The 27,561-nt window shown below is 42.9% G+C and overlaps 1 protein-coding gene across 12 annotated transcripts in view; it reads left to right on the top strand.

Moving 5' to 3' along the window:
* The window catches only part of MATN2 (matrilin 2), a 173,544-nt gene that overhangs the window by 107,361 nt on the left and 38,622 nt on the right, over positions 1–27,561 (top strand). For all 12 annotated transcript variants that reach the window (XM_078353486.1, XM_078353484.1, XM_035277629.3 and 9 more), the window contains exons 6-7: positions 8,617–8,739; positions 21,423–21,545. In XM_078353486.1, the coding sequence (XP_078209612.1) occupies positions 8,617–8,739; positions 21,423–21,545 (246 nt within the window). The remainder of the gene's footprint in view (positions 1–8,616; positions 8,740–21,422; positions 21,546–27,561) is intronic.

The raw sequence follows: 27,561 nt of genomic DNA, 5'->3' as shown, positions 1-27,561 counted from the left end.
GATGGCTTGAGTGTAAGGGGCAGAGGTTGCAGTGAGCCTTGATTGTGCCACTGAATGTCAGCCTGGGTGACAGAATGATACACTGTCTCCAAAAAAAAAGAAAAGAAAAGGAATTTTCTCTGGGTTTTAAATCCTGCATTTGGAATTTCAGTCATGGCTTGGAGGGAGAGGTTTTGTGAGTCTGACTCTGTGTGTGTGTCTAATGTATGCTCAGCAAGTAAATTAGTTCTACCATTTCTCAAAATGACAAATTTTGATTTTCTTCTTTTGTTACCAACAAACTTTAAAACCCAAATGCTCCTCTCTAAAATATCCTATTTCTGCTAATGCCATCCCCTTGCAGACTGATTCCTGCTGAGAAAAACCTTAGAAGAGGACCAGGTTGTAAATCAGAAATCATTGATTTTAGGGTTTTATTACCTGTAGCAAGATATCATTTATTCTTAGAGACACTGGAGTGATTTCTCCCATGTTGGGCAGAGAATGAATGTAGCAAGACTGACTTCTGACTCTGGGATCTTAGTACTTGTGATTTGGAGGGCCAAAGAGCTACTGCTGGAGAATTACTCTTTCCATTTATAAACAAGAGTGTAGCAATTTCAGGCAAAAAATGACTGAGAACAGATTTTGTGGAACTAGATGAGAACTTGGAACAATAGAGCCATCATTGATTTATATACGAGGTCACCTCCATACATCTGCTTCCCTAATCTTGACCTCTCTTGACCTACCAAAACTATAAGTACAGTTTTGCAACCAAGGAAGTTTTGCAAAGAACCAAACCATCTGGCAAATAACATCAGAGCTGAATGCACTAGAACTCTTGTGGCCATAAAAAAACTGTTAAGGTCACGTGACTGGCAGTGGTTTCTTCCACGTCCAACCACTGCACTGATGGCCTCATTTGCTGTCCCCAGAAGCCTAGCCATGCGTCAGTGGGTGGATCTCAAATCAAGATGGGATTTGACACCTTAAAGTTTTACAGACCAGGGACTCGGGACCCAGGAATGCATGAATCCTGCCTTGCCAATCACCTCCCCAGAGAGCTATGTACACAAAGAACAAAAACATCATGAGAGTCAAGATTCAGAGAAGCTCTCTTATCCCATGAATTGGGCCTGTGGTTAGCAGATTAATGAAAAACATCATTCAGAAAGAGGAATCCTAAAAACCTGCATATGCAAACCCACCTTAGTCATTTTATTTTATTTATTTTTTGAGATGGAATCTCACTCTTGTTGCCCAGGCTGGAGTGCAATGATGAGATCTGAGCTCACCATAACCTCCACCTCCTGGGTTCAAGTGATTCTCCTCCCTCAGCCTACCGAGTAGCTGGGATTCCAGGCTTGCACCACCACACCTGGCTAATTTTGTATTTTTAGTAGTGATGGGGTTTCTCCATGTTAGTCAGGCTGGTCTTGAATCCCGACCTGAGGTGGTCCATCCACCTCGTCCTCCCAAAGTGCTGGGATTACAGGCGTAAGCCACTGTGCCTGACCCATTTTATTTTTATTTAAAATGCATAAATGTATGCTTAGTAAAAAATTACTTTTATACTTTTAAAAAATACTAATTTTAAGTAGAAGAAAAAATATGACATTTACAATCTTTTTTTTTTTTTTTTTTTTTTTGAGACAGGGTATCTGTTGCCTAGGTTGGAGTACAGTGGTGTTCATTTGATCTCCCAGACTCAAATAATCCTCCTACATAAGTCTCCCAAGTAGCTGGGATCACAGGTGCATTCCACCATGCCTAGCTAGTTTTTGTATTTTTTGTAGAGATGAGGTCTCACTATGTATCCCAGACTGGTCTCGAACCCCTGGGCTCAAGCAATCTTCCTGCCTTAGCCTCCCAAAGTGCTGGGATTACATAAAAATCTTTTTTACATAAACCATACCCAAAATGTGTTGTCTATGATATTTTAGTTTTGGTTTCTTTAAATTGGAGCAACGATTTCAAGACAGCTGAAAAGCAATCTAACAGCAGAACTCTTGTAAATTTTAATGGAAAATTTCCCAATATTTTACATTTGTTTCATCCATGCCTGGTTCTACAGCAATTTTGGTTAGCAGATTGCTTTAATTTTTTGAAAGCTTTCAACATCATTTTTATTTTTAAAAACTCAATTTATTTTAGTGCTAATATTTTATTGGTTTTGATTTGATTTGTTTTGATTTATATTTATTTATTTTGAGACAGAGTTTTGCTCTGTTGCCCAGGCTGGAGTGCAGTGGTGCAATCTCAGCTCACTGCAACATCCGCCTCCCAGGCTCAAGCAATCCTCCCACCTCAGCCTCCCAAGTAGTTGGGACACAGGCGCCCACCACCACACCCGGCTAATTTTTGTATTTTTGGTAGAGATGGGGTTTCACTGTGTTGGCCAGGCTAGTCTCAGGCCCCTGGACTCAAGCAATCCACCTGCTTCGGCCTCCCAAAATGCTGGGATTACAAATGTGAGCCCTCATGCCCAGCCCAGTTTTTATAATATCTAAATTACTTACAATAACATGTACAAATGACATACACAGGTTTGGAAACAAAAAAACAACCTTGACTCTTTAACAATGGCTCTCAAATTTTAGCATGCCTTAGAATCACCTGGAGGGCTTGTTAAAGCACATATTCCTGGGCTCCACTCCCAGAGCTTCTGATCAGTAGGTCTGGGGTAAAGCCTGAGAATGGGCATTACTGACAAGTTCTCAAGTGATGGTTGATGCAGCTGGTTTACAGACCACACTTTGAGAACCAGTGTTTATAAGCATACGTCTCAGTCAATGGTGGAAGTACACAGGTGTCCTAGAGCCCGTGTGTTCCACCACGGCTGCTTTATTAGCATACAACCTACCAGTGATAGACATGCACAGGCGTTTTAAAACACAGGTGTTCTAACTGGCTTGAACATGTAGCATGCCCTGGGTTATCAGGATTCATATGGTCAAAGGGAATGAAAGCGTTGCTTGATCAGGAGTTGGTTAAAGAGTGGTCAGTTAAAAGCATCTTTGGACTGGGCATGGTGGTTCATGCTTGTAATCCTAGCACTTTGGGAGGCCGAGGTGGGTGGATCACCTGAGGTTAGGAGTCGAGACCAGCCTGACCAACATGGTGGCATCTCTACTAAAAATACAAAAAATTAGCCAGGCATTGTGACATGCACCTGTAATCCTAGCTACTCAGGAGTTTGAGACAGAAGAATTGCTTGAACCCAGGAGGCGGAGGTTGCAGTGGGTCAAGATGGCACCAGTGCACTCCAGCCTCCAGCCTGGGCAACAAGAACAAAACTGTGTTTCAAAAAAAACAGCATCTTTGTACAACCTTTTTTTTTTTTAACTCCTGAGCCAATTTGGATACTCTATTCTACAACATTCTGGAAAAGGGGAAAGTTTGGAGTATGTGGCTTAGACTCAAGGCTTAAGCCAAGCCTTCAACACCTCTCTAAATTATTACATTAATCTAAATTATGGGCCAGCATGATTACAGGGTATCCCTCTGAGGGACAGAAATGGCTGGGCTCAGATTATACCCCATGGTGTGAGAGGGGACATTCAAGAGAGAGGTAGAGTCTGAGTTTCTGACTTTCAGATGTCATGACTTGACCGCTCAACATTGCAGTGCCACCAACATCCTGCAAGTTGGAAGTCAGATCATCAGCTCCTCTCTTTGTGGGGGATACCAAAAAGTGGGTGGTCATAGATAGGACTGGCTGACTGACAGCAGGCACCCATATCCGAGATTGGGAGATTTTCATGATGGTGAGTCAAGCCCAGCATGAGGAAGTTGAAGGTGAGGCTTGGATTACTGACTGCTAATACAGGCCCATGACTGGACCATGTGCCAGGGCTTTGCCTTCCTTGATCTCAATGTTCCCAGTGTCACCATTGATTCATTTAATGATCCCTTGGTTCTTGAGAAATGAGAATTAACTATTAGAAGGATTTGGTGCTAGCTCAGTCTTTCTGTTATGACTCAACTCTAGCAAACAACTAATGTCCCATGACGTTCAGACCCTGAAACATCATTAATGCCCTATCCCCAGGATAATGACTTGTGAATTAAACCTACAAATACTAGGTTTAATTTAGGGAGGTGAAGTTACAAAAACAATATTTAGACTGAAACTTTTTTTTTTTTTGAGACAGAGTCTTGCTCTGTCTCCTAGGCTGGAGTATAGTGGCACTATCTTGGCTCACTGCAACCTTCGCCTCCTGGGTTCAAGCAATTCTCCCTGCCTCACCCTCTCGAGTAGCTGGGATTACAGGTACCCACCGCCATGCCCAGCTACTTTTGTATTTTTAGTAGAGACAGGGTTTCGCCATGTTGGCTAGGCTGGTCTTGAACTCCTGAACTCAGGTAATCTGCCTGTCTTGGCTTCCCACAGTGATCTGATTATAGGCCTGAGCCACCACGCCTGGCCTAGACTGAAACTTAATGAAGCTTTAGAGCAAAAGAATAAACATAACACAGATTATTACCCTTTACAAATCTTAAGTGTTTCTCTTTGCATCTTTTTATTACTATGCTAAATATGTCGTTACCTTCTCCATCCATGGTTTTGCTTTTTAAATTTTTACATATGTATTAATTTTGTAGATTCTGTTTCCTTGTTATTATTTAAGTACTTTTAATACTAATATATCCTAAAACAATGTAGGGGGTACTTTTTTTTTTTTTGAAAAGGGGCTGGTCTTGAGCTCCTGAGCTCAAATGATTGTCCTGCCTCAGTCTCCCAAGTAGCTGGGATTCCTGAAAACATTTTTTTTTTTTTTTTTTTTTTGACACTGAGTCTTGCTCTGTCATCCATTGTCCAGCCTGGAGTTCAGTTGTGTGATCATAGCTCATTGCAGCCTCCAACTCCTGGGCCCAAGAGATCCTTTCACCTTAGCCTCCTAAGTAGCTGGGACTACAGGTACATGTTACCATGCCCCACTAATGATTTATTTGTGTGTGTGTTTGCTCATTTTTATTTATTTATTTTTGAGATGGAGTTTCACTCTTGTTGCCCAGGCTGGAGTGCGATGGCATGATCTTAGCTCACCACAACCTCTGCCTCCCGGGTTCAAGTGAGTCTCCTGCCTCAGCCTCCCAAGTAGCTGGGATTACAGGGATGTGCCCCCACACCCAGCTAATTTTGTATTTTTAGTAGAGACAGGGTTTCTCCTGTCGGTCAGGCTGATCTCAAACTTCCAACCTCAGGTGATCCACCTGCCTTTACCTTCCAAAGTGCTGGGATTAGAGGAGTGAGCCACTGGGCCACGCCACATTTTTTATTTTTTGTAAAGACAAGGTCTCACTTTGTTGCCCAGGCTGGTCTCAAAGTCCTGGACTAAAGTGATCTTCCTGCCTTGGCCTCCCAAAGTGCTGGGATTACAGGAATGAGTCATTGTACCTAGCCCTGGAAAACATTTTTAAAGGAAAAAAATCATCTATAATCCTACTACCCTAACACAGCAAGCATTTTAATTTATAATTTCTAGGCTTTGCCTTAGAGCTATATTCTACATAGATATAATAATCACTGTGAATCCAGAATTTTGAGATACACTTTATTCCACAAATTCTTCCTATTTACAGTTATGCTGCCATAATGATGATATTGGTGGCCGCTTAATGTCCAAAATGGAACTGATTTTTCCTGCCAAACCTGCTCCACCTGCGCCTTTCCCATCTCAGGTACTGGTAGCTCCATCCTTTCAGTTGCTTACATCAGAATCCCCAGAGTCAACCCTAGGTGTGCTTTTTCTCATTTCACCTCTAATCCAGCAGGAACCCTGTTAGCCTCGCCTTCAATATTTGCCCGGTGTATTCGTGTGCTAGGGCTATGCTCCGGCTCGGATATGGTTTGTTTGGCCTCACCAAGTCCCATGTTGAAATTTGACCCCTGTGGCCAGGCATGATAGCTTACGCCTGTAATCCCAGCACTTTGGGAGGCCGAGGAGGGTGGATCTGTTGAGTTTGAGACCAGCCTGGCCAACATGGCAAACCTCATTCCTACTAAAAATACAAAAATTAGCCAGACATGGTGGCGCACGCTTGTAGGCCCCCCGCTTGGATGGCTGAGGCATCAGGATCGCTTGAACCCAGGAAGTTGAGGCTGCAACGAGCAGAGGTGGTGCCACCGCACTCCCTCCTGGGTGACAAAGTGAGACCCTGTCTCAAAAAAAAAAAAAAAAAAAAGCAAAAGAGACCAGGTACGATAGCTCATGCCTGTAATCCCAGCACTTTGGGAGGCTGAGGTGGGCAGATCACCTGAGGTCGGGAGTTCGAGACCAGCCTGACCAACATGGAGAAACACTGTCTCTACTAAACATACCAAAAAAAAAAAAAATTAGCTGAGTATAGTGGCACATGCCTGTAATCCCAGCTGCTTGGGAGGCTGAGGCAGGAGAATCGCTTGAACCTGGGACATGGAGGTTTCAGTAAGCCAAGATCAAGCCATTGCACTCTAGCCTGGGCAACAAGAGCAAAAAACTCTGTCTCAAAAAAAAAAAAAAAAAAAGAAGAAGAAGAAGAAAAGAAATTTGATCTCCAGTGTTGGAGGTGGGGCCTGCTGAGAGGTGTTTGGGTCATAGGGACCGAGCTCTTCTCATAAGAACACCAGTCCTATTTAAATAGAGCCTACCCTAATGAGCACATTTTAACTTGGTTACTTCTGCAAAGACTCTATTTACAAATAAGGTACTAGGGTTTGGGACTCCAACATACCTGTTTTGGGGACATAATTGAACTCATAATTCCCGGAACACCACTTCCCCTCATCCCCTGCAACAGCCTGGTTTAAGCCTCCACCCTTCCTCACTGGGATTACTGGAATTGCTTCCTAACTGGTTTCCACTCTCACATTGCCCTCTAAGTCTATTCTTGACCCCTAGTCCAGTGACTAGGGTGCAGTGACTCCCAACTCATTCAGACTAAAAGCTGAGGTCCTTGCATGGCCCAAAGGTCCATCCGGACTGCCCCCTTCTTGTCTCCCACCTCTCTCCCCACTCTAGCCGCCCTGGCCTCATGGCTGATCCTCCAGCCCACCGTGTAGAGTCCCACCTCCTGGCCTTTGCACTTCCTGTTTCTTTTGCCCAAGATACTCTCTCCCAGATATTCTCATGGCTTATTTATTTTTTCTTTTTGAGATGGAGTCTTGCTGTCACCAGGCTGGAGTACAGTGGTGCAATCTCAGCTCACTGCCACCTCTGCCTCCCAGGTTCAAGCAATTCTCCTGCCTCAGCCTCCTGAGTAGCTGGGACTACAGGCGTGTCCCACCACGCCTAGCTAATTTTTGTATTTTTAGTAGAGATGGGGTTTCACCATGTTGGCCAGGATGATCTCGATCTCTTGACCTTGTGATCCGCCCGCTTTGGCCTCCCAAAGTGCTGGGATTACAGGTGTGAGCCACCATGACCCGCTGTATTTTATTTAACACTCTGACTAACCACCCCTTCTCGAGGGACCACCTCTGTTACATCCCACCCACTCCCCACTCCCCAACTGACCCTACTCCTATTCATTGTTTTATTTTTCTCCGGAATGCTGTTTATCTCTTAATAGACTATGCTATTTACTTATCTATTTTATTTCTTGTCTGTTCCCCACTCCCACCATTATTATCCAAATATAACCTCCTTGGGGGCTGGAATTTTTGATATTTTGTTACTTGCTCTATCCCTAGCACCTAAAACGGGACCTTGGCCATAGTAGGTACTCAGGAAATATTTGTGGTACTAATGAAAAATCAGCCAGTGCATTTTCTCATATGTAGCTAAACCATTTACCCTTATTCAATGTTCATCTTATTGTATAGGATTTTTGTTGTCGTTGTTATTGTTGTAAAGAATGCTGTTAATAGCTTATTGCATATAATTCACCCTTTCCCCAGCTATTTCTTTGGGTTTCATATCCACGGTGAACACTGTCAAATTGCCTTCCAAAAGGATCCTTCTCAATTTACAATGCCCCCACCATTAATTACGCTGCTGCTTTTCTACCACTGGGTTTTATCTCATCTTTATTTTTGCCAGTTTACTAGGTGTAAGTGTGCCTTGTGATCATTTTGATTTGTAGTTCTTTAACTTTTAAATACAATTCTTCACATGTTCTCTCCTTTTTTTTTGAGACAGAGTCTCACTGTGTCACCAGGTGCCAGGCTAAAGTGCAGTGGCGCAATCTTGGCTCACTGCAATCTCCGCCTCCTGGGTTCAAGCAATTCTCCTGCCTCAGCCTCCCAAGTAGCTGGGACTACAGGCGGGTGCCACCACGCCCAGCTAATTTTTGTATTTTTTAGTAGAGACGGGGTTTCACCATGTTGGCCAGGATGGTCTCGATCTCTTGACCTTGTGATCCGCCCGCTTCGGCCTCCCAAAGTGCTGGGATTACAGGCATGAGCCACGGCATCCAGCTGTTCACATGTTCTTTAGTTTATCTTCCTATATGAATTGCCCAATATAGACTCCTAATTTTTTTTCTTTTTTGATGGAGGCAGAGACCTTGGGTTCATATCTATTTATCCTACTCTTTTTGGGGGCAATAATATTAATCCTAATTAATATCTGTTATGAGTATGCCTTCATCTTACCATTCCTCTTTCCTCTGTTTGCATTTCTAATTCTGCATATGTTTTATTCTCGCCAGCTGTGGACTACTGTGCCTCAGAAAACCACGGATGTGAACATGAGTGTGTAAATGCCGATGGCTTCTACCTTTGCCGGTGCCATAAAGGATTTGCTCTTAATCCAGATAAAAAAACATGCACAAGTAAGTTAAATATACACATGCACACACACAGAAATATTTGATGTTATAGCTGTGATGACTGTGACCATGGAAATCTCTCAAGTATAGATGAGCATATAATTATGCCATGGGGGTCGAATACCTTTTGCTCCATTCCTCCTCTGTTAGGCCTTTCTTGACTTGTCTTAAGACCATGAACCACTATATCTCAACATCACTATTCAAGGAGCATGATGAAGGTACCACGTGTAGGACTGTTCCTCCAGCATCTGCTGAGCCTGCCGATGATCAGACCAACTTACTTCATGCTAACTCAGCCTGACTGTGGCCATCAGCACTAACAGGGCTTGAGATGTTTTCACTGAAGCTTTGTGGCTTGTGGGCTTTAGCTCTGACTCCACACAAGAAAATCGCTGAGCCAAAAAGAATTGAAAGCAGTTTCTTCTGGTGGACAGCAGTTTGCAGAGAACTGCTCATTTTTAGTTTGAGCTATTTGGTTCAATTTGATTTTAACTATAGATATATAAAAATCAGAATTAATTTTAGTTCCTAAAATCTGAACATAAAACTCTGTAAACTAAAGATGATGATTAGTTTCACAAAAGAGATTATCACTAGTTGCAAAAAGATTCCAAAAGTTTTCTGTTAAATATAAAGGTAGGTCAGGGCTCCTAAAGGATTGTGTGTAGATTATGATCCTTCTGTAGGGAGGATCACTTGAGAAAAGCTTGTTTATTAGGGCCCAGTATTTATAAAAAGTGAAATTTAATCACAATCTAGAATAAGATAAGGCACCTCAGAGGCATGTATCAGTGAGAAAATAGGATTTTAATTCATAAAAATTTCATGTACTTACAACTTTTCTAAAATGTATTCATTATGTATACAGGATACATTGGCACAAAACCTCTTTAAACATAAACTTACCTCCTAGTCTTTAGTACCTAAATATCAGCAGCTTACAGGCACCAGAGCTGGAGGTGTGGGTGATAGATGAACTGTAAGGGAAACATTAGGTCAAAACCATCCATTTCTGGAGCTCCAACCATGTGCCAATAGAAATGGATAAGGCAAGGTCCCTAATGGAGAATATACTGTGGCTAAGCCTTGGAGGTGGAGCTGTCATTCACTAGGCAGAAAAGGGTGAGATGGGGGTTCCCAGAGAAGGAAAGAAGTCGAAGATGTGGACCAGGCAGAGAACTGGAGTCTCCATGCCCAGTGCATGACTGGCATGTACAGTCGTTTATTTGTTTTGCTTATTGAGAGGGTAAGTAAATGATTGAGTGGTCTGCTGTGTTTCTTGTCTCCCTTCCCTTCTGAATATTCTAAACTGTAAAATAGCAGCCTGGGCTGTCGTCAAGGTTGGGGAGTCGTGGTTGCTGGGCTGATGAGTCAGTGTTCCTCATCAAAGAGGAGGCTGTGTGCTGCCAGCAGCCGGCCTTGGCTCCCGTCCCAGCTTCTCTGCTTTTTCTCCAGGTGATCTTGGGCAAGTTATTTATGCCTCAGTTTCCTCAGTTATAGTAGAGGATGATAATACTGCCTACTGCCTAGCATTATTCTTTCCTTTTTTTTTTTTGGACACAGGGTCCTACTCTGTCACCCAGGCTGGAGAGCAGTAGTGTGACCTCGGCTCACTGCAACCTCCACCTCCTAGGTTCGAGAGATACTTCCCCCTCAGCCAGCTGGGTGGCTGAGACTACAGACTTGTACCATTACACCCAGCTAACTTTTTCGGTATTTTTTGGTAGCGACAGGGTTTCACTATATTGGCCAGGCTGGTGTCAAATCCCTGACCTCAAGTGATTCGCCACCTCAGTCTCCCAAAGTGCTGGGATTACAGACATGAGCCACTGCACCCGACCGTAGCATAATCTTGGAGACTGAATGAGGCTGGGCACAGTGGCTCATGCCTGTAATCATAGTACTCTGGGAAGAGAAGCAGGAGGATTACTTAAGCCCAGGAGTTGGAGACCAGCCCTGGTGATATAGTGGGACCCTATTTCTACAAAAACAATTTTTTTTTTTTAATTAGCCGGGGTTGGTGGTACATGTTTGTACTCCCAGCTACTTGGTAGGCTCAAGTGGGAAGATCACTAGTTGAGCCTGGGCGGTTGGGGCTGTAGTGAGTATGACGGCACCACTACACTCCAGCCTGGATGACAGAATAAGAGCTTGTCTTTAAAAAAGAAACTCTAGCCAGGTGCAGTGGCTCATGCCTATAATCCCAGCACTTTGGGAGGCTAAGGTGGGTGGATCACCTGAGGTCAGGAGTTCAAGACCAGCCTGACCAATATGGTGAAAGCCTGTCTTTAAAAAAAAAAAAAAAATCTAAAAAGGGACAATGCTAGCTTCAAAAACTTTATTTTATTTTTTATCATTATGTTTTTTAGAGATAGGATCTTGCTCTGTTAAAGGAGGGCATTAGTAAAATTGAGGACATTAGTAAAAGGAGGACAATAATATAAAACAAAACTTTATAATTTGTAGTCGCTATATAATAGTTGCTATGTAATAAAGTAAATTCACATTAAATAAAATTCTCCTGCGACCCCATAGATCTCTCCAAATCTCTAATTTCCCGCTATACTGTCACCCATGCTGGAATGTAGTGGTGTGATCCTAGCTCACTGCAGCTTCCAATTCCTGGGCTCAAGCAGTCCTCCCACCTCCGCCTCCCAAAGTGCTGAGGTTACAAGTCATGAGCCACCACACCTGGCCTCCAAAACTCTAAAAAAAAAGAATATTTATTGTACATATACCATATGCCTGGGCTAAGTTTAAAGGTGCATAAACCATTCAAGACTTCCACGGCAAGCTGCTGAGAGACACTAGCCATAGTCACACTGAGTAGCTGAGTCACGGTGCCAGGAGTTATGTGACCGAGGGCACATGGTGTGGTGCAGCCAGGACCGTAGCAGGAGATAGGGGAAGGAGACCAGTTAGACCAGAACAGGTGAGCTACTGCCTTGCAGGGATGAGGCCTGCAGAGAAACACATATCCTAGCCAGTCTCTTTCCTGCCTCTCCAGACTGCACCCCCTGGCTGGGGTCACCTAATTTCTACCCCAGCACCAGCCCTAGTTCCCAGAGTGGCATCATCTTCCCCACCCTGTGGCTTGGCATAATTCCTGTCCCAGATCCCCAGCCCAGGGTGGTGCAGGCAAGGAGGGTGTTAGAGCCGGGTATCAGACCCTGGAAGTAGATACCGCAGGCAGTGTAGGGGGACTAGAGAGGAAGTTTGACTAGGAGCCGAGGGAGGGGCTGATCCAGCTGTGAGGTCTCAGCAGCTAGGCAGCAAGCCCAGCAGTGCAGTTGTCAGAGTCAAGACCCAGAAATGGGCTGCCCCAACACGTGGGCTGGGAAGAGTGCTGGGAGATTGGAGGGTTCGGGCAGGTAGCCTCAGGGATATATCCCTTGGAAGGGCCCTCTTTCCATCATGCTTGGGGTGGGCAGGTGTCAGGAGGAGGGAGACAAGAGAAAGAAAGGAGGCAGAGTACTTGGAAAGTTGGGAGTAGAAAATAAGGCAAAAGCCCAGTCGTAAGAATTAAACACTCAGGAGTGCTCCAGATCCGTGGTAGGGACAAAAACTGAAAAATAGGGACCCATTAAAAGGACAGAAACAGGATGGAGGCACAAGCTCAGAACCAAGGCAGCCACCCTGTTAGTACCAAGGCCTCCCACCGGCTTCCAGCCAAGTCAACCTGGCTACGCTGTGATGGTGAAAGATTTTTTTTTTAATTCTACTTCTTATAAATGTGCAAAAAATAAACTCAATTCCTTAAATTTCAGCCTATATTTTAAAACAAAAGTGTATTTGAAAGCTAATCCAATTAGTAAGTAAGTGTGCAATTATTATCTTAAAAAGGTAGACTAGTTGGCCAGGCATGGTGGCTCATGCCTGTAATCCCAGCAATTTTGGGAGGCTGAGGTGGGTGGATCACAAGGTCAGGAGTTCAAGACCAACCTGACCAACATAGCGAAGCCCTGTCTCTACTAAAAACACAAAAATTAGCCAAGTATGGTGGCATGTGCCTGTAATCCCAGCTACTCAGGAGGATGAGGCAGGAGAATCACCTGAACCCAGGAGGCGGAGGTTGCAGTGAGCTGGGACCATGCCATTGCACTCCAGCCTGGGTGACAGAGTGAGACTCTGTTTAAAAAAGGTAGACTAGTCAATGTAATAAACCAAGCATGGTTAATTTATGATTAAGCCAAAATGTACATAATAGGGCTTTATGTTCATGAACCAGTACTACAATTTGAAATATGTAAGTGGTGTTCAAAAAAGCAGCACCTTTATGTCAATTTCTTACCCTAGAGCAGCCCATCCAAATCTAGAGGGGAGAAAGGTAGAAACACAAGGTACCATCAGTTTGCAAAATGTTAGGGAGACTTTTTTTTTTTGGTACAGTTGTAAAACATACATAATATAAAATTTACCACTCTACCCATTCAGTGGCACTAAATACATTCACATTGTGAAAAATATATATCCTAGCCTGTTTCCTTCCTGCCTTTCCAGACCACATACCCTGGCTGGGGTCACCTGATTTCTCCCCCAGTTATAACTATCCTCACCGTCCATCTCCAGACCTTTCCATCATCCCGAACTGAAGTGCTATACCCATTGAACAGTAATTCCCCCCTGCCTGCCCTGTCAACCACCATTCTACTTTCTGTTTCTGTGAATTTCACTACTCTCGCTACTTCATGTAAGTGGGATTGTATGCTATTTGTCCTCTGCTGTCTGACATATTTCACTTAGCATAATGTTCTCAAGGTTTATCTGTGTTGTACTATATATCAGAATTTGCTTTCCTTTGAAGACTGCATAATATTCAGTTTTACGTCTATACCCCATTTTGTTTATTCATCTGTTGATGGACATTTGGGTTACTTCCACCTCTTGCGTACTGTGAATAATGCTATTATTAACATGGGTGTTCAAGTCCTTGCTTTCAGTTCTTCTGGGTTATGATACCCAGAAGCGGAATTGCTGTTCATATGGTAGCAAGACTTTTTGAGACTAGATTGAAACCCTTACAGTTGAGCCAAGCATGAGAAAGAACACTCTCAGATATCCAGGATCTCTTCACCAGAAAGATCTATAGAGGACTTCAGTCAGTCGGACAGGGATTTATGTCTTTGGTATCAAGGAGACTGTGGGCTTTGAGTCTAAAGCTTAATTGTCTAATGCCTGTAGTGATGAATAAAGGCAATTGTGGACACCATCTTTTTTTTTTTTTTTTGAGACAGAGTCTCGTTCTGTTGACAGGCATCAGGCTGGAGTGCAGTGGCGGAATCTCAGCGTACTGCAACCTCTGCCTCCTGGGTTCAAGTAATTCTCCTGCCTCAGCCTCCTGAGTAGCTGGGACTACAGGCGCGTGCCACCACGCCGAGCTAACTTTTGTATTTTTTTAGCAGAGATGGGGTTTCACCTTGTTGGCCAGGATGGTCTCGATCTCTTGACCTTGTGATCTGCCCACCTTGGCCTCCCAAAGTGCTGGGATTACAGGCGTGAGCCACTGCACCCAGCCAGACACCATCTTTTTCATGTTGCCATTTATTATTTTCATACTTGGAGGTCATTATGCTCACTGTTTTTCAGTCTCCAATGATAACTTGGTTGACATTTCCATCCTTATTTTTTTTTTTTTCCTGAGACGGAGTCTCACTCTGTTGCCCACGCTAGAGTTCAGTGGTGTGGTCTTGGCTCAATGCAACCTCCACCTCCCAGGTTTAAGCAATTTTCCTGATTCAGCCTCCTGAGTAGCTGGGACTACAGGTGTATGTCATCACGCCTGGCTAATTTTTGTAATTTTAGTATAGAGACGGGGTTTCACCATATTGGTCAGGCTGGTCTCAAACTCCTGACCTCAGGTGATCTGCCTACCTCAGCCCCCCAAAGTACAAGATTACAGGCATGAACTACTGTGCCCAGCATCCATCCTTATTTTTCTTTTTCTTTTTTTTTATCCTTATTTTTCAAATAAGAATGTGTTGCACAGAGTAAGGCACTGAATGAATATTTTGTGTTTGCATTAAAAACAAAACACAGAAGGAAAAACACTTCTTTAAGTAGAGATGGGGACTTGCTCTATTGCTCAGGTTGGACTAGAACTCCAGACCTCAAGCAGTTCTCCCAGCTTGGCCTCCCAAAGTGCTGGGATTACAGGGTGAGCCACCATTCCCGGACAGAAATAATGTTATACTGAATCAGTAATAGAAGAATGACATAGTATCAGTTGTCAGGTTTTTTTGCCCAGGGCAAAAAAATGCCAAGTGCCACTACGTTCCTACAGCCTGTAATATGCCACTTTAGTGAGGGCCTATGTGTATGAATCAAAGGCTCTTAGTTGGAAGAGGCCTTAAAGTTTAACCTAGTTCTTGCCCAACTATCTATCCTACAATATCCTCACTGAGCCGTCATCCAACCTGCACTTGAATATCCCCACTGACAGGATATTCACTGTACCCCACGGCAGTTTGTTCCACTTTGTACAGCTCTGAATCTTAGAAAGTGATTACCTAGACTGAGCTGAGATCTAGTTCCTTGAGCTTAGAAATGAACAAAACAAGGCTAGGCGTGCTGACTCACACCTGTAATCCCAACGCTTTGGGAGGCTGAGGTGGGTGGATCACGAGGTTAGGAGTTCGAGATCAGCCCAGCCAATATAGTGAAACCCCATCTCTACTAAAAACACAAAAAGTAGCCAGATGTGGCGGTGGGTGCCTATAATCCCAACTACTCAGGAGGCTGAGGCAGGAGAATCGCTTGAACCTGGGAGGCAGAGGTTGCAGTGAGCCAAAATTGTGCCACTGCACTCCAGCCTAGAAGACAGATGAAGACTCTGTCTCAAAAATAATAATAATAATAAGATAAAATAAATGAATACAATGAATTTGGTTACTTGCATTCTTTGTGGTCACTAAGAATGAGTCATATTAGATAGAGTAACTATTTCATTTAGTAGACTAGCCAGGCATGGAAAATGTAGTAGTGGCCCTCTAGACTTTAATAGGCATTTAACCAATTTGTATATGGACAAATTTATGCTCAATGAATGACTGGTTGGGTTTGTAACTAGCCGAATGTCTGTACCCAGAGCATGCTAATTGTTGAACTGAGATCCTCCTAGAAGGAGATGTTTAAACAGCTTGCTGGGAAGAAGCCTTATGGAGGGCATGAGAACTGTCTTCCATTCTTAATGTCCCCCATGTTGGTTCTTGGTGTGCAATGTTTATGCATTGAAACCCTTACAAATATACTCCAGTAAGAATAATACCAGTAACCTTTTATTCATTTCACAAATATTTGTTGAGTATCTACTGTGAGTCAGATATGATTGTAGATACTGGGCATGTCTTAATAAGTTAAACAGATCAAAAAAACCCCACCAATATCTGTCCTTATGGAGCCTACATTCTGTTGGAGCAGGATAAGAGAATATGATAGGTCTCAACAGCAAAGTAATACTGGTCTTTGATTAAAGACTTGAAGGCAGTGAGAGGGAGGAACTCTGAGGCAGAGGTAGAAATAAAATTCTATGAAGTAGAATGATCTATGATACTATCATACAGCACCAGTACAAAATGGATATTATTTTAGTCCATTTGTATTGCTGTAAAGGAACACCTGAGACTGGGTAATTTATAAAGAAAAAGAAAGGTTGATTTGGCTCATGATTCTGCTGGCTGGAAGATTAAACATCTGGTGAAAGCCTAAGACTGCTTCTACTCACGGCAGAAGGTGATGTGGAGCCAACGTGTGCAGAGATCATCACATGGTGAGAGAAGAAGCAAGAGAGAAAGGATGGGGAGGTGCTGGGCTCTTTTTAACAACTAGCTCTCATGAGAACTAAGAGAGCAAACGTACTCATTACCATGAGGACAGCACCAAGCTATTCATTAGAGATTCCCCACCATGACCCAAACACCTCCCATTAAGCCCCACCTCCAACACTGGGGATTGAATTTTAACGTGAAGTTTATGGGACAAACATCCAAACTGTAGCAGATATGCACATCTGAGGATGTATATATTGTTTTCAGCAATGTTCCCTCATTATTTTCTTCTCCAAATCACTGGACACATCCCACATTGTTCTTTTTTGTATATTATTTGGGCCGTTTTTCATAGCAACTAGCTTCACAATTACAAATGTGTACATTTATTTTTAGTACTTTTTCTGATTACAAAAGTAATACAGGCTCATTGAGGGAAACTGGTTCCTATAGAAATGAAATTCCAAAATACACACACCCACACACACACATATATATACAGAAAAATAATGAACAAATTTATGCCAATAACTTTAACCACTTAGATAAAATGGACAGATTCCTTGAAAGACACAAACTCCTAAAGTTTGCCCAAAAAGAAACAGAGGTTGGACATGGTAACTCATAGCTGTAATCCCAGAACTTTGAGAGGCTGAGTTGGGAGGATTGCTTGAGGACAGGAGTTAGAACTCTAGAGACCAGCCTGAGCAACATAGTAAGACCTCATCTCTACAAAAAAATAAATTAACTGGGCATGGTGACAAGTGCCTGTAGTCCCAGCTACTTGAAAGGCTGAGGCAGGAGGGTTGCTTGAGCCCAGGAGGTTGAGGCTACAGTGAGCCGTGAGCACAGTGGGAGACCAAAGCGGGCAGATCACTTGAGGTTAGGAGTTTGAGACCAGCCTGGCAAACATGGTGAAATCTTGTGTATATTAAAAATACAAAAATTAGCCAGGAGTGGTGGTGGGGCCTGTAATCCCAGCTCTTGGGAGGCTGAGACAGGGGAATTGCTTGAACCCAGGAGGCCGAGGTTTTAGGTGACAGAGCAAGACTCTGAAAGGAAAAAAAAAAGAAGAACAAACCATTCAATAATATGGGCAAAATATTTGAATCAACACTTCATCAGAGAATATATGGAGGGCACAAAGAAGCATGTGAAAATATATTCAACAACAGTAGTCATTAGGTAGATACAAAGAAGTCATAATGAGATAATTACGGCATTTCCACTAGAATGACTAAAACTACCAAGTGTTGATGAGGATACGGAGCAACTGGAACTCTCATAAACTGCTGGTGGGAATGTCTAAGAAGTTAAGCATACATGTCCCATTTGGCCCAGCCATTATGCAAGAGGAATGAAAGCATCCGTCTACACAAAAACTTGTGCATTCATGTTCATAGCTGCTTTATTTGTGATCGGCCCCAACTGGAAACAGGTAAACAGTCCTTCAGCAAGCGAGTGGATAACACTCTGCGGTATAATCACATAGTGAAATACTACTCTGCAACAAAAAGGAACAAACTATTGACACATATATGAATGTGGATGAATCTCAAAATGATTATGCTGAATGAAAGAAACCAGACCAAAAAGAATACATACTATATGATTACATTTATTTAAAATTCCATGGGGAGAAAAAAAAGATAAAAAATAAAATTCTAGAAAGTATAAACTGATTTATCTGAATAGAAGAGAAATGATTATTTGGAACTGGAGAGAGTGCAGAAGAATGAATTAGAAAGGGGCAGGAAGGAAGTTTTGAGAGTAACGCATATGCTCATTACTTTGTGGTGGTGGTTTCACAACAGGATACATAAACTGCATCAGATTGTTTTTCTTGAGTATGTGCAGTTTGGGTTTTGTCAATTATACCTCAAAAAAAAAAATAACAAGTAGAAGAGTCTATATTATTTCAAAATTCCTATGTCATAAAACACAAAGAGAGGCTGTGGAAATGTTCTGCCATCACTATCCAGTGGGACACTCTGGTTGATGGGAATGCTTTGTTTGCACCGTACAGTACAGTAGTCAGAAGCTATGTGTGGCCATTGAGCACTTGAGATACAGCCAGTGCAACCAAGGAACTGAATTTTTGTTTCGTTGTGTTTTCTTGCTAGAGACAGGCTCTTGCTTTGTTGCCGAGGCTAGAGTGCGGTGGTACAGCCATAGCTCACAGCTCACAGCAGTCACCAACTTCTGGGCTCATGCAATCCTCTGGCCTCGGCCTCCCAAGTAGCTGGGGCTACTGGCAGGTGCCACAATACTCAGCTAACTTAAGAAAAAATCTTTTTTTAGAAATGGGGTCTTGCTATGTTGCTTAGGCTGGTCTCAAATTTCTGGGTTCAAGCAATTCTCCAGCCTCAGCTTTGCAAAGCATTGGGATTACAAGCATGAGCCACCACCCCTGGCTGAATTTTTATTGTTATTTCATTTTAATTAATTTTGATTAAAATAGACATATTAGGCAGCATGGTTCTAGATTAAGGGAGGCTAAGCAGATATGAAAATGAAATACAATTTCTGACCCTAGGCAAGATCCTGCACTGGAAGGTGAAAAATGTTATGAAGAACATTAAGTCAACTGACAAGATTAGAATATGGATGGTAGATTAAATCAAAGTATTGCATCGATGTAAACTCGTGAAATTTATAACCACACTGCAGTTATATAAGGGAATATCCCTCCCTTAGGAAACACAGACTTTTTTTTTTTTTTGAGACAGAGTATTGCTATTGTTGCCCATGCTGGAGTGCAGTGGCATGATCTCGGCTCACCGCAACCTCTGCTTCCCAGGTTTAAGCGATTCTCTTGCCTCAGCCTCCCAAGTAGCTGGGATTACAGGCATGCACCACCACACCCAGCTAATTTTGTATTTTTTTATAGAAACTGGGGTTTCTCCATGTTGGTCAGGCTGGTTTTGAACTTCCAACCTCAGGTAATACATCTGCCTCAGCCTCCCAAAATGTTGGGATTACAGGTGTGAGCCACAGTCCAGTCAGGAAACACAGAGTGTTTTAAGGGAAAGGACTGGAGTGTATATAATATGCCCTCAAATAGGTCAGAGAGATGATCACAGGAATGGGGTAAAATGTTAATGTAGGTGAATCTGGGTAAAGATATGCAAGTGTTTCTTGTACTCTTTTTATGTTTGTAACTTTTTGTAAGCTTGAAATTGTTTTCAAATAAATAGATGTTTAAAATTATTGCAGTTATGTTGTTTATAAAGAGTCCCAGTGTTTTAAAGCTACATTATGAAGTACTTATGGAAAAGATAATGCAATTTCTGGTGCATGCGCAGTGGCTCACGCCTATAATCCCAGCACTTTGGAAGGCTGTGGTGGGTGGATCACTTGAGGTCAGGAGTTCAAGACCAGCCTGACCAACATGATGAAACTCCATCTCTACTAAAGATACAAAAATTAGCCAGTGTGGTGGCACGCACCCGTAATCCCAGCTACTTAGGAGGCTGAGGCAGGAGAATCACTTGAACCCAGGAGGCAGAGGTTTCAGCGAGCCTAGATCATACCATTGCACTCCAGCCTAGGTGACAGAGCAAGACTCTGTCTCAAAACAAAAACAAAATAATAATAATAATAATAATAAACGTCTGGAGTTTGCTTCAAAGTAATGTAGGACCTAACTATGGAGAGTGAGAATGTAGCTGAAAGAAGAGCCGCCATAGATTGATTCTCTTGAACCTGGGTGCTATGTACATGGATTTATTATACGACCTAGTCCATTTTTGAAAGTGGACATTATTGTATATTTTGCGTAGCATTTCCATAAGTTTAAATTAGGAAAAATTGGCATCTTACTCAACATTTCTTCCTTTTAGAAATATTGTATGCCTTTCTCTTACACAGTTTCTTTCCTTCGGTATGGACTGGGAAAACTCTCATCTATACCAAATTCTTTATTAGGAAGATTATGCAGTTCAAATGTTTCTTAAAACAATAAAAGCCCTCATGAAAACAAAGATTCCTTTTAAGATTTTGTCAGTGGTCATTTATTTCAAGCAATTTTAAACAATGTGTCTAAGTTCCACTATGGAAAAATACTTTGCTCAGATTCTGCAATAAAAGTTTCTTTCCATATTTAAAAATGCTTATACAAAAAAAAGAACAAAAAAAGAAATAAAAAAGAACAAAGACAAAATAAAAACATTTATGCAAGTAAAATTCCATTATAACAGATTTCACGAAATACTTAAAAACATTTTTTTTGGTTTAAATTACTGTATCCCTAGAGATCACATTCTCTGTGAATCTTGAGGTAAAGATCTTATTTGTGCAGCTGAGCCTAATGACGTAACTAGGATGTGTTTTGAACTTAGAGTATTTACGCCTTTGACTCCTAGGCCTTATTTTTCCCAGGATATGATTTTGTGTCTTATTGTTTGGCTCATTGTTTGACGGGTTTAAGTGGTTTGGAGTTTGGCTTTGGGAATGTTTAATTGCTTTAATTGCTTAAATTCCATAAAACACTCAGCTAAACTCTTCTCAGCCTACAGTCTGGCAAATACCCCATTTTCATTTTAGTGGCTCTTCCGTGAATAAAGACAAGGAAAACATCTTTACAAATTTGTTGCATAAACATTTTGTAATATGTCAGAAAGTTTCTCTTTGCCTAGCAGAAAAGTCCAGGTAATAATAATAGGAAGAAAAAGAGGAGGAGGGGGAGGAAGAGGGAGGAGGGGGAGGAAGGAGGAGGATAAGGAAAAGAAGAAGTTTCTCTTAGGAGAGGCCATATCTCTAAACATGGAAGTAGCTTTATTGGGAGACCCCTTTATGGTGTGACTCTTTGAGGTATGGCATTTTACCTGTTTGGGAAGATGAAGACTGGAAATCCATAGTTTTCGTGTTGCTAGCTTTATTGATTTATTTGCCATTCTTGTGATTTTTCCTTCTTGCCAGAGATAGACTACTGTGCCTCATCTAACCATGGATGTCAGCACGAGTGTGTTAACACAGATGATTCCTATTCCTGCCACTGCCTGAAAGGCTTTACCTTGAATCCAGATAAGAAAACCTGCAGAAGTAAGTCACAGTGGGAGTTGGAGAAGGGCCTGTTCCGCTAAATGCTCTTTGAGTTAGTTTTCCTTTCCTTGCAAATCGTAAGCAAGATGTGGTTGTATTCAGCATTGTGACTATTAACATTATTCTGCCCTTCATTTTACTTTTTGGCTCACTAGGTCCTATTATGTGGATGATTTTAGAGACTGAAGGAGTCTGGCCATTGGATTCAATTAGCCAAGTGGGGGCCCAAGCTGAAGCTCCCACCTATGTGAAATGCAGGTGCACTTTCCCTCCCCCCTATTCCCATAGCATTGGAGTGTGGGAGAAAGAAAAGAATGGGCCCAGAGATGAGAGGTAGAAGGAGCTGGTTTCTTCTAATCCTACAAGATAAGACACTTGATGGATGCTAAGAGCAGGGACACTGCAGCTCTACTCCCTTTGATGGGAAAGAAGAAAAATGAGACTCTAGGACATCCCAGCAGTATTCAAGGGGTACAGGGTGTCAGTGGGGTGGTATTTAGGGTGTGCTGAGTTCCTCAAATGCCTGTCATCTGGCACATCAAGAGGCATGAGTGGGGATCTGAGCACAGGCCCCAGAGGGCACCTGTTTAAGACAAACCATTCATGGTAGAACTGCTAGAACGGATGGCTTTTCTCGCTGCTGAATTCTCAAAAGCTCAAAGAGTGCTTGGCATTCATAGATGTGCACCATGTTTGCTGAATGGGAATGAATAAGGGAATCTTTCCAGGATGCACCATCCTGAAGAAGTTGCAGGTATTATTTGAATCCTTCAATCTTATTAGAAACAATAGCCTTTTTTTAGGCATGCAAGTTGTGCATTGTTTTTGAGAAAGTCTTTCCCTCATCAATCCACACTTATGCACACTGAATTGTTTGGGGTCTGCTGACAATGCCATTCGTAGAACTCTCTGGAGCTGCCATTGAGGGATGTCATTTCCTGTATGCTCCTTCACCTGCTTCTTCCTGACGGTATGTACAGCAGCATTCTGCATGGCAAGACTGCGTTTTCAAAGGTTTCACATCTATCTTTTTTGAAAAGCACCATGAGCTATTTAACTGAATCCAGATGAGTCACATTCTGCTCATAGCACAGATTAGCTTGCATACTCATTTTAGCAAGTGTTAAACTGTGTATAGTGGCAGATGGTTGCAAATCCTCGATTTTGAAACTGAGCCTCTCTTATAAAACTATTCCCACCACCTTTCAAGGGTACAAACTCTGGACACATTCAAGCATTAAATGGAAATTTTAATTGAGAGCATTCAGAATGTGAAAACAATTAGATAAGCTATTTTCCATAAGACCACACATGCCTGCAGTAGGTCAGAGGGCCAACTTTTCTGGTCTGGCCCCTCCTGTCTGTGCTATTTACACCTTTTGCTAGGAGTGGGTGTGTGAGGGACTGGCTGCACCCAGGGAAAATCACTGACAGGTGGACTCGTATTTGCAGACCCAAAGCTTCTCTGTGGGCAGTGATTCGATCTGGTTCAGCTCAGATGCTCATTGCGGTTTCAAGCTTCCTCAAGCGTTACTAATTCAGGGAAAAGAGGAAACAAGTTAGGCTTGGGGCCAGGGGTGGAGGACATTTCCTTGAAATTCTGCATCTCTTACCAATAGTCTGAGTCCCTTAAATTCTGCTACTCCCTCCACACCCTTCCTGGAGAAGCACTTGGAATAAGAGAAGGTCCAGGGCAAGGCAGGCATCATTATCAAGGGAAAAAGAAGGCTGGGAACAGAAGGGCAAGTAGAGAGGGAGTGGCCATTTGGGAGTGGTCTGAGCACTGCAAATTGGGCCCTGAGTGGGCCTGTTTGCAAGCTAGCCATGGCCCAGACCAGAGACCCCAGTGCTCATCCATGTATATTCAGTGGGTATAGCACCTCTTCAGCCAAACGCCCTACTTTTTCATCCAGAAAAAATGACATTTGTTCCTAAAAGCCCATGTCCTCCTCAGCCCTCACCCAATGTCCCACCTCATCATTATATTTTCCATTGTCTGCTGTGAACCCAGCCCTGACTCCTGAGGTCAGCCTGCGGGAGCCGCCCCTGACTTCATGCTTACACTCAGCCCATTAGGACAGACAGCTGTAAACGGAAGCGAGTGCTCACTGTCTCTCTGGAGCATTATGTGGATGAGGGTAGCCAAGAAATTGGGTTTAAAAATCTGGAGTTTGTTATTAGAAGCCTGAGGTCTCTCGAGCGATCTGCATATTACAGACCTGCAGCCCAGGGTACGGCCATTTACATTTAACAGGAGGTTGAGGGATGTGGGCAATTTTCAAATCTAATATGAAATGTCTTTTTAAAGGAATTTGATGTCATCCAAATTAAACTGGGGAAAGGATGAAGGCAGAATCCTACTAGGAAAAGACTCTTGGCCAGGATTTGTTCTTGCTCCTCCTGAAGATTGCGGTCATCAGTTGAAGGCATGAATTATTAAAGCAGTAGTGCTAAGCACAGAAACTGCGATTGCCCTGGCTGCCCGTTTAGAGCCATTGGGCCTAATTAGGTGTGGGTGCATTCCCTCTGCTGGGCTCCAGGATCCCTGATTCTGGTACCATGATGGGCACTCTCAAAAATCAGTGTGAAGCCTGCGGGTTGGATTGAGCCAGGAGGCATGAGGCTCAGCCTTGGCAATGTCACTCATATTGGTTGTGTGACCCTGAGCAGCTACTTTCTACTTCTCTGGAGCTGGATTTCCTAAACTGTAGGAACACGACTTCCTGCCTTAACACCCTGTTGCCGCTCCAGTTTTTTAGAAACTATCTGTGCAATCAGCTGGTATCAGAATGTACGGCCTGGGGTCACTGATCTTTCATGGTTTCAGTCTTACCTCCTCAGGGCTCCAACTGTTTCACATGTTAGCACTCAGAAAGATTGTTTGATTTGTTATCTGACAGTCCTGCCATCTGACCCCACAGAGCTTTAGTGGACACTCTGGGCCTTACCAGATTAAGTTGCGTCCAAGCCTGACCTGTGGGTACCATGTCAGAACACCATGGTACCAGATATAGGATGCATAGTAGGTCTTCATTAAATTTTTAGTGAATGAATAAGTGAGTGAGTGAATATCTGAGAAGCACACACATGAGGAAATATGACAGGCGTGTGGTGAGAAGGCAAAAAGACAGTTAAACCTCTGCTAAAAAGAATCATTTGGGAAAGGGTCTTTTTTTTTTTTTTTTTTTTTTTGAGGAAGAGTCTTGTTCTACCACCCATTTTGGAGTACAGTGGAGCAATCTTGGCTCACTGCAACCTCCGTCTCCTGGGCTCAGTGTTAGTCTCACTTCAGCCTCCCAAGTAGCTGGGACTACAGGCGAGCGCCAACAGGCCCGATTAGTTTTTGTATTTTTAGTGGAAATGAAGTTTCACCATGTTGTCCAGGCTGGTCTCAAACTCCTGGACTCAAATGCTTCTCCCTCCTCAGGCTCCCAAAGTGCTGGGATTACAGCATGAGCCACCATGCCCAGCCGAAAAGCATGGGTTTTGGATTGCTGTCTGCCAGGTGGCTGGGTGATAACCTCTTTAAGAATCTAAATGTTTTCCAGTTGAATTATCTCATGTGTAAATCATTCTTTTTTTAAAAAAATATATTATTTGAAACCTTAATTACTAACTTATTTTAATTTTTAAAAAATGTTTTCCTTTTTATGTTTTTATTATATGTACTGCAGAAGCAAGCACTCCTTTCTGAGGTTTTAAAATTGATATAACATAGTTGTATATCTTTTTAGTATTTATTTTTTTAATTGACAAATAAAAACTGTATATTTTTTATTGTGTACCATATATTGTTTTGAAATATGTAAATATAAATCTTTCTTAAAGACAACATTGGCTTTTTTTTTGAGACAGAGTTTTGCTCTAGTTGCCCAGGCTGGAGTGCAATGGAGTGATCTCAGCTCACTGCAACCTCTGCCTCCTGGGTTCAAGTGATTCTCCTGCCTCAGCCTCCCAAGTAGCTGGGACTACAGGCTTGCACCACCACGCCTGGCTAATTTGATATTTTTAGTAGAGATGGGATTTCTCCATGTTGGTCAGGCTGGTCTCAAACTCCTGACCTCAGGTGATCTACCCACCTCAGCCTCCCAAAGTGCTGGGATTACAGGCATGAGCCATCATGCCCGGCAACACTGGCATTTTTATTGTGGCAAAATCTATATAACATGAAATATACCATTTTAACTCTTTGTGAGTATACAGTCCAGTGGGATTAAACACATTCACATTATTGTGTAACCATCACCACCTTCAATCTTCAGAACTTCTTCATCACCCCAAACTGAAGCTCTATACCCATTAAACAATAATTCCCCAGCTCCCCTTCCTCCATCTCCTAGCAGCCAGCTACCAATCTACTTTTTGTCTATGAATTTGATTATTCTAGGTGCCTCATATAAGTGGAATCATAGAATATTTGTCCTTTTGTAACCAGCTTATATTGCTTGACATAATGTTTTCAAGGTTCATTCAGTTGTAGGACGGGTGAGAATTTCCTTGTTACGGCTGGATCATAATCCATTGTATGTATACATCACTCGTCCTTTGATAGACCCCGCGGTTGCTTCCACCTTTTGGCTCTTGTGTATTAATACTGCTGTGAACTTGGGTGTGTATACCCAGAAGTGCAATTGCTGGATCATGTAGTTAATTCTATATTTAATTTTTTGAGGAACCGCCATGCTGTTTTCCACAGTAGCTGAATGATGGGTTTTAAGAGAGTTGACTGCCAGCCACGGTGGCTCATACCTGTAATCCCAGCACTTTGGGAGGTTGAGGTGGGTGGATCACCTGAGGTTAGGAGTTTGAAACCAGCCTGGCCATCATCATGAAACCCCGTCTATGCTAAAAAATACAAAAAAAATGAGCCAGGTGTGGTGGCAGATGCCTGTAGCCCCAGCTACTCAGGAGGCTGAGGTGGAGAATCACTTGAACCCAGGAGTTGGAGGTTGCAGTGAGCTGAGATTGCACCACTGCACTCTAGCCTGGGTGACAAAGTAAGACTGTCTTAAAAAAAAAAAGAGAGAGAGAGATTGTTGGCTAAAGATTGTTCACCTTTCCCTGATAATGTAATGGAGTGATTCCCAAAGGCCCCAGACTATGGGCCCTTCATGTTCTGTGTTTGTCCGTCTGTCTGTGGCTGGTGTTTTACTGCTAGGCCTGTTTTTCCTCCATCGAAGCTCTTGGCTTGTTTCCTGGCACTCAGTTATGACCTGCACAGAGGTTGTTGATGAGTGTCAGGTAGATGAACAGAAACTGCACACAGCTAACAATATCCCCCCTCTCCTCACATAGGAATGAGTTCCAGAGACAATGCCAAGGGTCAGTGACACAGCAAGGTGATGTGGCCAGCCCTGCTTGCTGCGGCCTTCTCTCCATGGATTCTGTCTGCAGGTGTTCTGCTCATACTCTGGGCATGAAGGAAGCTTCAGCCACCAATTACCTGGGAGGGCACATTGTGGATTCTTTTTTTTTTTTCTTTTTAAAGACGGAATCTCTGTCACCCAGGCTGGAGTACAGTGGCATGATCTTGGCTCACTGCAACCTCCATCCCCTGGGTTCAAGTGATCCTCATACCTCAGCTTCCCGAATAGCTGGGACTACAGATGTGTACCACCATGCCCAGCTAATTTTTGTATTGTTAGTTGAGGCGGTATTTCACCATGTTGGCCAGGCTGGTCTTGAACTCCTGACCTCAAGTAATCCACCCACATTGGCCTTCCAAAGTGCTGGGATTATAGGCATGAACCACTGCACCCACCCAGATTCTCTAACAGACCCTTTGAGGGGTCCCTCAGGTCTGGGCCCCACTCACATCTCTGTTCTTACTAGCAGTGGGTCTTGATCAAGTGGTTAACCTCAGTAAACCCCAATTCCTCAGCTTTGAAATATGGATAACAATCACACACATCTTACAAGGTCAAGTGAAGTCGTGTTTGTAAAGTAGGTGGCACAGCATCTGGCATTTAGCAGGGTTTAAGAAATGATAGCAGCTATGATTATCATCACGAAAGGT

Source organism: Callithrix jacchus, chromosome 16 (assembly GCF_049354715.1).
Source record: "Callithrix jacchus isolate 240 chromosome 16, calJac240_pri, whole genome shotgun sequence".
Lineage (NCBI taxonomy): Eukaryota > Metazoa > Chordata > Mammalia > Primates > Cebidae > Callithrix > Callithrix jacchus.
Note: the sequence above shows the minus strand (reverse complement) of the source record. Positions and strands in the feature narration are given on the sequence as shown.